General features: G+C 43.3%; 1 protein-coding gene across 5 annotated transcripts in view; it reads left to right on the top strand.

Annotated features, from left to right (window-relative positions):
- Nucleotides 1-13,651, top strand: part of CSMD2 (CUB and Sushi multiple domains 2) — an 814,611-nt gene that overhangs the window by 537,819 nt on the left and 263,141 nt on the right. For 4 of the 5 annotated variants that reach the window (XM_060205823.1, XM_060205821.1, XM_060205820.1 and 1 more), the window contains 2 exons: nt 10,556-10,771; nt 13,034-13,222. In XM_060205823.1, coding sequence (XP_060061806.1) covers nt 10,556-10,771; nt 13,034-13,222 — 405 coding nt within the window. The remainder of the gene's footprint in view (nt 1-10,555; nt 10,772-13,033; nt 13,223-13,651) is intronic. The other variant, XM_060205822.1, reaches the window with a different exon arrangement.

Genomic DNA, 13,651 nt, shown 5'->3' with positions numbered 1-13,651 from the left:
ATCTTTTTGAATCATAGAACTCATTGACTACATCCATCTGAGTATCTAAAATCTCCCCATGCTGGAGAGATCTTGGTGGTTACCATCCCTCATATCCTACTGAATGTAAGAATCTTCTCTAAATCACTGCTTAAAGATGACAACACACCTTCTGTTTAAACATTGCTAGTGGGAGCTGAGTGGTAGTGGAGCGGGTTAAGCACACATGATGCAAAGCATAAAAGCCAGTGTAAGGATCCCAGTTCAGACCCCCAGCTCCCAACCTGCATTGTGTCACTTTGCAAGTGGTGAAGCAGGTCTGCAGGTGTCTATCTATCTCTCCTTCTCTCTGCCTCCCCTCCTCTCTCCATTTCTCTGTCTTATACAACAACGACATCAATAACAACAACAGTAATAACTACAACAACAATAAAAACAGGGCAATAAAAAGGAAATAAACACTGCTAGTGGTGAAGCAGCCAACCCAGTCAATAAATGGACAGAGACTATCTCTTTTTTTCTTGCTTCCAGGGTTATCATTGGGGCTCAGTGCACCACCCCCACAAATCCACTGCTCCTGGTGGCTATTTTTTCCTTTTATTTTTTATTTTCCATTTTATTTGATAGGATAGAAATTAAGGAGAGAGAGAGAGAGAGAGAGAGAGAGAGAGTCTTGCAGACCTTCACCACTTGTGAAGTGTCCCTGCTGCAGGTATGGAGTGGGGGCTTGAACCCTCTCTCTTGTGTGCATCCTTGAGCATAGTACTATGTGCCCGGCCCTACTATCATAATTTTTTGACAGATATCATCCCTTTCTAATAGCCTATACAGTGTCTCTAGAACTTTCTTCTTTGTGTTGTGTTCTTGAGGAACACAGGAACTATCTTCTCCCCTTTCTAAAGCCCACCTTTCAGCTACTGAATGTCATGGCCCTCTTCTCACACATTCAGCTTTCCCTCTGATGGATGACACATTTGCTGTATTCTCTACCCTTGACTATTATTTCAGCTTCCCTCACAAATGATCTTTAGGAGTTCAAGTTCAAAGTAAGGGTGCTGATTATACATAAACATTAATTTTCATGTTCTTTCATTCAGCAAATATTGATCGCATGCCACCTCTGTGGTAGACACTGGGTCTGGGAATAAGCAGTAACCAGACAGATAAGATCTCTAACCTTAGCGTTTACTCTGAAATCCATCTAGAGTTTTGAGTCTTAATCCTTCTGCAGTTTGGCAAACACACTAAAGCTTATACCATACCCTAGTGGTTTGAGTTTCCTGTGTTGGAGGTAAAAGCCAGGCATCTTACCTTTTTCAAACACAGCATTAGTAATTCTGATAGATAGCGATAACAACCTCTGATTTAAAAGAATTAGTAGGTGGAGAGACCAAAGAAAAAAAAATTCAGGAAGTAGTAACTTTTCCAGATATTAAAATGTTGTTATGGGCAAAAACGATTTTAATAGTGAATATGGGAGTAGACATACAAATCAGTAGAGTAGTAGAGCAGTTCATAAATATACTCGTGTGTGTGTGTGTGTGTGTGTGTGTGTGTGTGTGTGTGTGTGTATGTGTGTGTGTGTGTGTGGTGTGTGTAAGAGAGAGAGAAAAGAGGGGAGGTGAGGATAGACATAGACAATGGTGGGGGAGAGAGAGAGTCAGAAAAGACAGAGAATCTTTAATATAATATTAAATTGTCATTTCCAATTCAATGAATAGAGGGTAGATTATTTAATAAGTGGTTTTAAAATAGTGGGATTAACCAAGTGGGGGAGGGGAAAGTATGCCTCATCAATTTAACCACATAAATTCCAATACTAGTAGAACATGAAAATCTAACATCAGGTAGCAATGTACTTTAAAGAGTAACACCAAAACTGTAGGATCCATAATAGCAAATAATATTCAATTTGATGAAGTAAAACCCAAGAGTTTTATATAAAAATTGAACAAAATATTTGCAACACACATATAGCCAACTAAGGATTACCAACATTATTTTAAAAAGGAATTCCTAAAAATCTTTAAGAAACATGTCTGCCTTATAAGTTTGTAAAATGAACAAACTGTAAACTGATAGAAATGCAAATAAAAAGACTTCAATCTCACTAATAACCAATGAAATGTAAATGTAATCAGTAATGAAATACCATTTTCTGTTTCAAGTCATCAAAGAATGCTATTGATATACCAGTCCAGGGGACCAATTGAAAACATAAATACTCTTCTTCAAAGTTGACATTGTGTGAAGTGGTTCAGATTGCTGATTGTATAATTGAGTAACCTGAATTGAAAACCGTAAGCACATGCCTGTCTTTGGGCCCAAAAATCCCACTTCTTAGAACTTAACTGACGAAAATAATTAAAATTCTATACCAAGATCAGCTACAAGGACATTTCTTAAAAAGAATTAATTTTAAAAGAGGCCTGGTGGTGGCACATCCAGTCGAGTGCACATGTTATAATGTTCAGGCCCTGTTTTCATACCCTCAGTGCCCACCTGCAGGGGATACAGCTGCATAAGTGATAAAGCAAGGCTACAGGTCTTTCTTCTTCTTCTTCTTCTTCTTCTTCTTCTTCTACTTCTCCTCCTCCTCCTCCTCCTTCTTCTTCTCTCTCTCTCCCGCTCTATCTCCTCCACTCTCAATTTCTGTCTGTATCCAGTGTGTATGTATATGTGTATAAAATAAAATATTTTAAAAAAAATTTTTAAATAATAATTGTGCATCCAGAAAAATAGCTCAGCTGGTAGAGTATGATTGCATGTCCAAGGCTCCCAGTTCAGTTCCCACTGTCACACACACTGCTTTGGCTTTTCTCCCTCTTCTCTCTCATATGAAATTCTCCCATGTGCAATGAATAAGATAAATCTTTAAAAAGAATGACAGGAAAAAATCCCATCAATAAAGAAATGTTAGATAAATACATGGTACAGTCATATAATGAAATGTTATGAGTATATGTTCTAAAATCAATAATGTAAAACAATATTTATAGATTTACAGTGGTTTGCAATACACTGAAGAAAAACAGTCCATTCCAAAATATTTTCAGCTTATAAAAAAAAATAGTCTGGAAAAGACATATACCCCCAAGATGATAATACTACTTACACCTGTTTTCCTCTTTTGACTTCTTGCTAATCTGAACAATAAAACATGTATTACATGTAACGTATACTACATTTGACCATTAAACTACTGGTTTAGAACTGTATGGATCCTTTTATAGGAGGACTTTCTTGTAAACAGACTATGTAAATGTATGGTATGGGTAAATACAGTATAATACTGTAAATATATTTTATATTATGCTTTTGTTAATATAATTTTCTTTAGTATACTTTAAGAATGCAACATATAATACATATAACCTACAAAATGTGCTAATTGTTTATCTTGTCAGTAAGAATTCTGGTTACCAGCAATTAGTGATTCAGCTTCAGCAGAGTCAAAAGTTAAGAGTTTCAACTGCATAGGGTGTCAGTACCTCTGACTTGTGCATTGTTCAAGGGTCAGAATTTTTTACATAACAAAGAAAATGTAAAAGTAATCTATAACCCACCACATATTGCTTTTAATAGACCTGGTCTAGTCAAGATTAGGATGGCTTGGAGCTTCTTAGACAAGGCACAACTCTCCAATCAGAACAAGGCTGTAGTTGAACCCTTCTCTTCACAATACAGATCTTCCTTGACTTACAACGGGGTTGTGATAAGCCCACAGTAAGTTGGAAATGTCAGATCCTGGAACTGCATATAACAAACCTAACCGACAGAAAGCATCACTCCACTCAGCCTTCCTTCAACAAGCAGAGAGCACTGTCACTAGCCTACCATTGAGCAAAAGCATCTAACACAGAACCTTTTCTATAGCAAGTTGTTGACTGACTCCTGTAATTTATTGAATACTGTGCTGGAAATAAAAACCAAATTGGCTGTGTATTTTCTCTCTGTTAATGTGCATAGCTGAAAACACAAAAAAGAATGTTTGAAGCATTAATCTAAAATTAAATGTTGGGTGATGGGACTGCTACATAACAGTATTTACCCCCTTAATTGTGTGCCATGGTGCTGTAGTTCCCTTCTTCTGCCCAACAGCACTAGAGAATAGTGTACTGCATAGAACTAAGCTCAGAAAAAGTTCATAATTCAAAATCTGCTTTTTAGTGAGAGCTTAGGGTGTCTATACCATAGTATGTTGTATAACCAACGTAAGAACTTAAAATAATCATCAAGTTTCAGGTGATCTATATTATTCTCCAAAAGGGAAGGAGTTGAGGTCACGTCCTGGTGTGTTCTACAAAGCTGTTTCTGTCAAACCTGGAGAGAGAAAGCCACTGGAGGATCCAGAAGCTACTTGGTGGCACCAAGAAGGAAATAAAATATTTTTTGAACTGTGCTATCTCCCAAGCAGATACACACATAAAATGTAGAGAGACATAAACCAAATAATTATAGACTCCAAGAGAAAAGCTTGCATTGAAGGTCAAGCAATACTTAGGTCTGGAGCTGAAACCTAACTCACTCATTAAGGGTGAACAGGAGCTAGCCAGGGGGAACTTGTTCTAGGCAGAGAATCAACAAGAGGTCCTTGATGGATGATGATGTCACTTCTTCCTGAGAATCATGTGAAGACTCACCTAGACATTAGCATAGACCCCAGGCTATGTAAATAGTTAATGTAGTCTAAATTATTACTAACCTTAACACGTATATTATTTATTTGTTTATGATTGAGCATAGGACCTCTTGGGCCCATGTATACAAGTCTTGTACTCTCATATGCTGAACTATCTGTCTGGCACTTGATGACCTTTTTGTACCTCCTTCTGAGCCATCTAAACACTGACTTCTGGCTATAGAAATCTTTCAGTTCCTAAATTTTCCCAAACTATACCTGTCCTTTAAAGCTTTCTCTATTAGGATGGGGTGTGTGTGTGTGTGTGTGTGTGTGTGTGTGTGTGTGTGTGTGTGTGTGTGTGTGTATGTGTGTATGTGTGTATGTGTGTGTGAGAGAGAGAGAGAGAAAGAAAGAGAGAGATATTACTTTAATCAAAGAGAGCTACAGAGAGAAAAATACAGATTGTAGCAATGCTCAGCTCTAGCTATGGTGGTACTGGTGATTGAACCTGGGTATTATTTCTTGTCTCAGATATACCTTTCCCTGCACCATCTCTACCACTGCCCTTCTTCATCCTTCTGAACTCACTGTTAATGAGCCTTTCCAATACCCTCTCACAGCCCGGAGTCTGCTTGTGTTCCCTCTGTGATCTTGCACAAAGTCTTCTAATTTCCCAATCCCAGATTCTACTCTACTGGGCAGCATTTTCATCAAGTGTCCACGAAAGACTTCAGGTTCTTTGAGACTGTGACTGGCTCTTGTTGGGTTCCTAGAGGGAAATGGGCCAGCCCAGCTTCCACTTCACTGTCTGGCCTGTTGGCCACCAGAGACAGAGAGTAGGGAATCTCGGGCCAGCAGCTGCAGGGGTGAGCTCACTGAGCGGTCTTCCAGTATACTGTGGCAGAAGATGGTACAACAAACCACCTCAGGGCACCGTGGCTGTGGACGGAACACTTTATTGTTTCAATTACAAGTTTATAAAGGGGTAGCTGTGCATGGGAAGTAGCCAAGTTGGCCAGTGAGACCATTATCTCCTTATAAGGAAAAAGAGAGCAAGGCAATGAGAAGGTATGGATAGTGATGCAGGAATGGGGAAATAGAAACTTAAAGAAGGCGAAGCCCACCAGAGGGAGGAGGGGTGGGGTGATGTGGCGAGACTGGTAGGCTGGTTGGAATTCCCCATGTACCCCAACCCATCTCACTCAACCACAGTGGCTGGCATGCCAGTGGGAGACTGACAGACTTGCAGGGGGTTAACCATCCATGCTCAAACACGCATTAGACCCACAGGCTCTGGCTGTATGCCTGGCTCATACACAACATAAGAAATGTTTACATGAATTGAAATAACCTGAGCCCAGACCCTTCTCCAGGGGGCACACCTTTGCCACTACTTGTAAGACTATCTCAAGTTATAAGACCCACTAGGCTGCTAATTCTATTTGCTTCCTGACTGGTACAAGGATGGTTACACCCACTCAATTCTGTGAAATTTATTTTTAAAAACATTTATTTATTTATTTTTTAGAAACAGATATGGAGAGTTAAGAAACAGAGAGACAGAACATGCACACAAGAGAGAGAGAGAGAGAGAGAGACTGACTCATGAAGCTTCCCTCCTGCAGGTGGAGACCAAGGCCCTTGAGTATGGTAACATGGGCTCTACCAGGTGCACTAGCACTTGTTAGAAAATTCATTGTTCAACTTACCACATGCTCAATCCAGAACAGTCAGCTCAGGAGTCCAGAGAATGTGTCCTTGCTGAGGCTCCAGGACACCCATAAGAAGAACCAAGCAAAGAGCACCCCTGATATGCTAAGATCAGTGTTCTGAGTTGTGCAGGTGGCCGTCCAAGGGTTAACTAGCACCTCTGAGGGAGACTATCATCCCCAGATCATAGTTGAGGAAACTCAGCACAGGTTGTGCTGAGCAGACCCTTGGTCCAGATCCTTTGGCTGATAAGTGCATTTTTTTTTAAGTTTTTAAAATTTTTATTTATAAAAAGGAAATACTGACAAAAAAATAGGATAAGAGGGATACAACGCCACACAGTTCCCACCACCAGAACTCCATATCCTATTCCCTCCCCTGATAGCTTTCCTATTCTTTAACCCTCTGGGAGTATGGACCCAAGGTCATTGTGGGATGTAGAAGGTGGAAGGTCTGGCTTCTGTAATTGCTTCCCCGCTAAACATAGGCGTTGACAGGTTGATCCATACACCCAGCCTGCCTCTCTCTTTCCCTAGTGGGGTGGGGCTCTGGGGAAGCAGAGCTCCAAGACACATTGGTGGGGTTGTCTGTCCAGGGAAGTCTGGTCAGCATCATGCTAGCATCCGGAACCTGGTGGCTGAAAAAGAGTTAACATGTAGAGCCAAACAAATTGTTGACTCATCATGAACCTAAAGGCTGGAATAGTTCAGATGAAGAGTTGGGAGGGTCTCCATTCTGGAGACAGTTAGTAGGCCTATTTTAGTTTTTAACTTTATTTTAGTTTTAATTTTAGTCTGTCTCTCTCCAGAGCCCACAGCCTTGCTCTCTCTGCTCCAGTGTGCCACTGATGCCCTTTGGACTACTCTGCATGCTCCACTCTAGTCAAGTGTGCATTTGTGTGTGCATCTGTCACACCAAATCTGGATTCAGACTCCAACATGCGGTCTCTCTATTTCTGTGACAATGTCTTTATTTTCTCACAATGGCCAAAAAAGCCCCAAGCAATCAGCACAGCTGGGGAGCCCAGGGGTTTTATCTCAATTGTTTACTCATCCTTAGAATGCCAGCCAAATGTTTACTCCATTGGAGGAGCTATATTTACAGCTAGAAGAACAGAATGCAAAGTGTAGTGCTTAATCAACTGGGGTTTCCTCTTGTTAACTGTGTGGCATCCACTCTCTATCCACCCATATGCCCCTGGCCCCGTTTTCTAGCCAGAAGGGAAAAGACATGTAGTCCACAGATTTTTCTCATGCTCTGTGGACTGAGAAAGGTTTTCTCACTTGCACACGTGTGTATGTCAGGGACACAGGACACATGTGGGAACATTTACCTGTGCGTCTCCAAGCAGCTCCCATGTCTCTGTCAGGGACTATGACCTTGTGAACAGATCCTCACCCTCGAGGAATAGTTGTCCCACCCTTCTCATGCCTCCACTCCAGACCATCTCTGCTGATACATCTCCTCCACTCAAGTTGGAGGTCTTAGTGCTTAGTACAAAGCTGGCACTTAGGGAGCGCCTAGACTATGTTTCTTTGAACAGAAAGCTAAATGACTGGTGCATCTGAGTTGCCTGGACATGGGGCAATGGCATGAGGATTCCCACTGTTTCTCCTGAAACAGTTCTGTCCCTTCCTGCCCCACCCCCACTTATAGAATCCGAAATACTCTGGGATCACCAGCATCTGTCAATAGAAAGACAACAAAATGGAGACTTCTAAATATTTTCTTAGCAGGATCAGAGAGATCACTCATCAGGTAAGGCACTGCATTGTCCAAACACCTCTGGGAGTACCATTCCACCCTGGGAAACTCCAGTGCTGTGTTATCTCTCCTTCTCTCTGTATGTCTGAATGAAAGTGTTGACCCAGAAACAGTTAAATCACACATATGCACAAGACTCCCAGCTCTGGAGACAAAAAGCTTTTATTCGTACTTATTTAGCATTAAGAGCTTGAATTTAGCCATCATTTATTTTAAAAAAAAAGTCAGTCATCACCATTTCTCAGGCTTATCTCCCTACAGATCAGTTAAGGATTGTCTTGGCATGCAGATCCTGATTCAGAAGGTCTGAAGTATAGATTCTGCATTTTTTTCTTTTGCCTCCAGAATTATTGCTGGGGCTTGATGCTGGCACTACAAATCTACTATTCCCGGCAGCCTGTTGTTGTTGTTGCTGCTGCTGTTGTTCTTTCTATTTTATTTGATAGAATAGAGAGAAATTGAGAGGAGAGAGAGGGAGAGAGACAGAATAGACACCTGCACACCTGCTTCATTGCTAGTGAAGCTTCTCCCCTGTAGGTGGGGAGTGGGGCTTGAACTCAGGTCCTTGCTTATGATATCCTGCACTCACCCAGTACCACTGCTTACCCCCACCACCCACCCCCAGAGTCTGCAATTCTTTTTCTTTATTTCCCTCCAGGGTTATTGCTGGGGCTCAGTACCTGCACTACGAATCCACTGCTCCTGGAGGCCATTTCTCACATTTTGTTACCCTTGTTGTTATTGTTGCCATTGCTGTTATTGTTGCTGGATAGGACAGAGAGAAATAGAGAGAGGAGGGGAAGACAGAGAGGAGGAGAGAAAGACAGACACCTGCAGACCTGCTTCACTGGTGAAGCGACCCCCCTGTAGGTGGGGAGCCAGGGGCTCAAACCAGGATCCTTGCACCGATCCTTGCACTTCGCACCATGTACGCTTAACCCACTACGCTACCCAGAGTCTGCATTTCTAACAAGCTCCCAGGCACTGCTCGTGCAGCTTATCCTTTGAATAGCAAATAGCCCCCTCACTCCTAGCTACCCACCTACCTGCCCAAGCCCATCCACAGTGTAAAGTCTCTTGACCCACTCACGTCTGGGTAGACATGCATTTGTGCATGTGCTGCACAACACTGTTGCCATGTGGACAAGCTCAAGAGTTGCACTGGGTATTACGACCCTTTTCCTCCGTGATGTTTCTCTCTACCTGCCGCTCTTATTACCTGTTCTCGCTATAGTGTGGGAAGCAGCGTCCTGTATGGGAGGTGGTCAGATTGCCTCGGCTCCTATCTCAGTCCTACCCTCTTACTAACTGGGTGACCTTGGATGAAGGACTTCAGTTTCTATGTGCCTTGGTTTTCTCAGGTATAAGATGGAACTAAGAATAATCACACCAATGCCCTAGGCTCATTGGCAGAATTAAACTGTGTTTTATATTTTATATTTTCCCTTTCTGCTGTTAACTTACTTAGTTCACATGCACCAGTTAAGACTAAAATCTGGGGACTTGGGTTTGATCCCTGGCTCCCCACCTGCAGGGGGGGGAGCTTCACAAGTGGCGAAGCTGGTCTGCAGGTGTCCCTCTGTCTCTCTCCCTCTCTATTTTCTTCTCCCTGCTCAATTTATTTCTGTGCTATCAAGTAAAATAGAAATAAATTTTTTAAAAAAAGAGGAAAAGAAAAATGGCTGCTGGGAGCAGTGGATTCACAGTGCCAGCACCAAGCTCTAGTGATAACACTGGTGGCGATAAAGACAAACAAAAAGACCAAAATGAAGTGTTTACCCCTTAGTGAGGCCATCCTACATGCACATCTTGCTGAAGACTGCTTCCCATTTCTCCCAACCATGGTACTCCAGTCTCCAGTCATTGTCACAGTCATCACTCTGTACTGTAGCTATTTATTCAGTGTCTTTATATTCTCTTGCACTACCTAGCCCTGAATCCTAGCCCATCAAGAAACACTCAACAAATACACAAATATTTGTTGAATTAATAAATAAGGAAATAAGTGAGAAAGGCTATGAAGCCTTTCTCACCAAAATTCTTTATGGGGTACAGAAGGAGGAAGATCTGGCTTCTGTAGTTGCTTCTCTACTGTACATGGACATTGATAGGTTGCCACCAGTGCACTGCTCAACATTAGTATATGGTGATGTGGGGGGATTGAACCTGGATCTTTGGGGCTTTAGGCATGAGAGTCTGTTTGCATAACCATTATGCTATCCCATTTCTGCTTCCCATTTTAGACCTAACTATAAATTTCCCTTTCAAATTTTGAGAAGCATAAAGCAATGTCCTCCCTGACTAGCCTTCTGGGATCATGTGTGTTAGGTTTCTTTATTTATTCAGGTGCCCATTTGTACTTCTCAATGCAGACTGCACACTGACAAATAGGAAGTGTTTATGAAGATTCCATCTTGCAACTGGACTGTTTCAGCCATCTCACTGACCCTCACTTGGACCCTTCTGATCTCTTGGCAGGTGTGTTCTTTACTTTCCACACCTTCCACCTTGAGAGTGGCCACGATTACCTCCTCATTACAGAGAACAGCAGCTTCACTCAGCCCCTGAGGCAGCTAACTGGCTCACGGCTGCCAGCCCCCATCAGTGCTGGGCTCTATGGCAACTTCACCGCCCAGGTCCGCTTCATTTCTGATTTCTCCATGTCCTATGAAGGATTCAACATCACCTTCTCAGGTAAACTGTGCGGCCCTTGAGGGAAGAGGCCACAGAGTATTGTTTTTTTTCCCCTTCTGGTCTTCCTAACAAATGAACACAGAATGAAACTCTCCAGTCTCTGGGAAAACAACCTCACTGCTGTAGCAAAGACAGTTTGCATAGGGGGTTGGTAGAGTGCACACTTTGTCACTTGTGATGACCCAGGTTCAAGTTTATAACACCTCATAGGAGTACCATGCAAGGGGAAGTATTTTGTTTTGGTTTGTTTTTGCCTCCAAGGTTATTGCTGGCGCTCAGTGCCTGCATAATGAAGCCACTGCTCCTGGAGGCCATTTTTCCCATTTTGTAGCCATTGTTGTTATTGTTGTTATTATTGTTATTAGATAAGACAGAGAGAAATTGAGAGAGGAGGGAAAGGCAGAGAGGGGGAGAGAAAGATAGAAACCTGCAGACCTGCTTCACCGTTGGTAAAGTGACCCCCCCTGCAGGTGGGGAGCCAGGGGCTCAAACCAGAATCCTTGCTCTGGTCCTTGCACTCCACACCATGTGCACTTAACCTGCTGAGCTACCATCTAGCCCCCAAAAGGGAGGTTTCACGAGCAGTGGAGCAGTGCTGTGGTTTCTCAGCCTGTCTCTCAATGGATATCTAAAGGGAAAAAATAGTCCCCCTGGAAAGATAGAATTGTGCAGGCACAAAGCCCCAATGAAGGCCTAGCAGGGAAAAAAAAAAAAAAAAAAAGACAATAGGAGTAGACACAAGCAAGAGCTTCCCCATAACGAGATTAGAAGCAGTTGGCAGCCTCTCCTCTGTGTTTAGGATTTACACCAAACATGGGCTACCCAAGTGGTTAAACTAGAGGACTTCATAGAAATAAGTCTCTTCCTGCCTTTCAGATTTGGCCCCTAATTTCATTTTTAGTGCTTCACATTCCCAGCAATTTGAGACGAAAATGCAAATGAAGGGAGTTTGAAATTAACATATTGGAGTATTTGGGGTCTCATTGGGGCCTTCTTCATCAATGCTAGCTTAGTAGTAATGCATATTTATCTCTGTTTGGAATTCTGAAAAGACAGCTCTTTAACGTCAATTCAGAGAGAAAAGTACTGAGCCCCCTTACTTCTCTTGCTCCTTTGTTCTCCAGGGTCACCCCTCCCCTCCTCAGCCAGGAGCAGAAATAGCTGACAGATTCCTCCCAAGATGGGCGAGTGACATCTGTCCCCCAAAATTTGACACATGGCCTAGTTCAGCCCTACAGTTCAGCAACAGATTGGACTGGCCTGACTTTGGGTCACACAGGCCAGCCAGTGTACCTCGCCTTAGACCCTCCTTTCCACACAGAAGCCCCAGAGCTTTGTCCAAGAAGAGAGAGATCCTTGGGGACAAATGATAGTTGTGTGCTGGTGGTGCCAGGCATGTTTGTGGGTCCATAAAATGCCACTCATTATGGCATTTTCCAGTCCCGTGCCAGTGTGGTCAAGTGTCAGCATTATCAAGACAGCTTCAAAGGAAGCATTTGAATTATTTTTCCCATTGAACATTTCCCTAGGCTGGTTTGTACACTCTGACTCCTTGAACCAAGCTGATTAAATTGGTCTGGTTCAGTGCCTGGTATGGACAATCTTATTAGCCCTGTGGTTTGGGGGTTAATGTGGAATGAAGGGGTACAGAGGTCAGGGTCAAGTCATGAGACCCTCACAAATGTTTCCAGGAAACATGCCCACAAATGCTTGGTTTCTCTTCCACTGCCAGTAGTACTGAGGGGTTTACACTGACCCCAGAACACAACTTGTGCTGTACCTCACATGGGCTAGAACCAGGGCCCTTGCATTTCATAACGTGTGCATAGCCAGGTGCCCCACTGCCCAAACCCACATGCAGATTCTGTCCTTCTGTCTAACTTGTTCTCTGGATCCTTCCTCCTGCCCCTTTCACTGCACCCCTTACTCTGTTCTTTGTTTTTTTAATATTTATTTATTTATTTATTCCCTTTTCTTGCCCTTGTTTTATTGTTGTAGTTATTATTGTTGTCATCGTTGTTGCATAGGACAGAGAGAAATGGAGAGAGGAAAGGAAGACAGAGAAGGGGAGAGGAAGATAGACACCTCCAGACCTGCTTCACCGCTTGTGAAGCGACTCCCCTGAAGGTGGAGAGCCAGAGGCTCAAACCGGGATCCTTAAGCTGGTCCTTGTGCTTTGTGCCATGTGCTCTTAACCCACTGCGCTACCACCCGACTCCCCACTTAGCTGTTCTGACATCAGGTCTTCTGCTGCCATTCCAGAATATGACTTGGAACCCTGTGAAGAGCCTGAAGTCCCAGCCTACAGCATCCGGAAGGGCTTGCAATTTGGCGTAGGTGACACCTTGATCTTCTCCTGCTTCCCTGGGTATCGTCTGGAGGGCACAGCTCGTATCACGTGCCTGGGGGGTAGACGGCGCCTGTGGAGTTCGCCTCTGCCAAGGTGTGTTGGTAGGTGGTCACGTGCTTTCATTTTGCTTCACTAATGGGGTGGGCCAAACTTTAGACAATTGGTGCAAGGGGAGTGGACTGTTCAAGAGCCTACAGGTCTGGGTGTGAGGACTGCTGTAAGCACACACTGCCTCAGTGGGTCCTGTGGGGCAGGTGGGGGCATGGGCTGACCTCCTTCCACTCCACACAGAAATAGGAATGGCATGCCTGCTTCGTGGGCTACTGTGTAGCCTGATTGTGGAAAGTGGATCCAGGTAGACACTTCAGTGGTATTGATTTGTAGACTCTTGCCTCCCACCTCAACCACATATTCTCATAACATAAGGATGCCTCATTTGAAGGAATTTGGGTGGGACACTCAGTAGATCTGGAGGAAGGAGTTATAGCCATGGAGAGGCACTCAGTAGATCTGGAGGAAGGAGTTATAGC

This window comes from Erinaceus europaeus, chromosome 13, assembly GCF_950295315.1.
Source record: "Erinaceus europaeus chromosome 13, mEriEur2.1, whole genome shotgun sequence".
Lineage (NCBI taxonomy): Eukaryota > Metazoa > Chordata > Mammalia > Eulipotyphla > Erinaceidae > Erinaceus > Erinaceus europaeus.
This window is presented reverse-complemented; position numbering and strand designations above follow the sequence as displayed.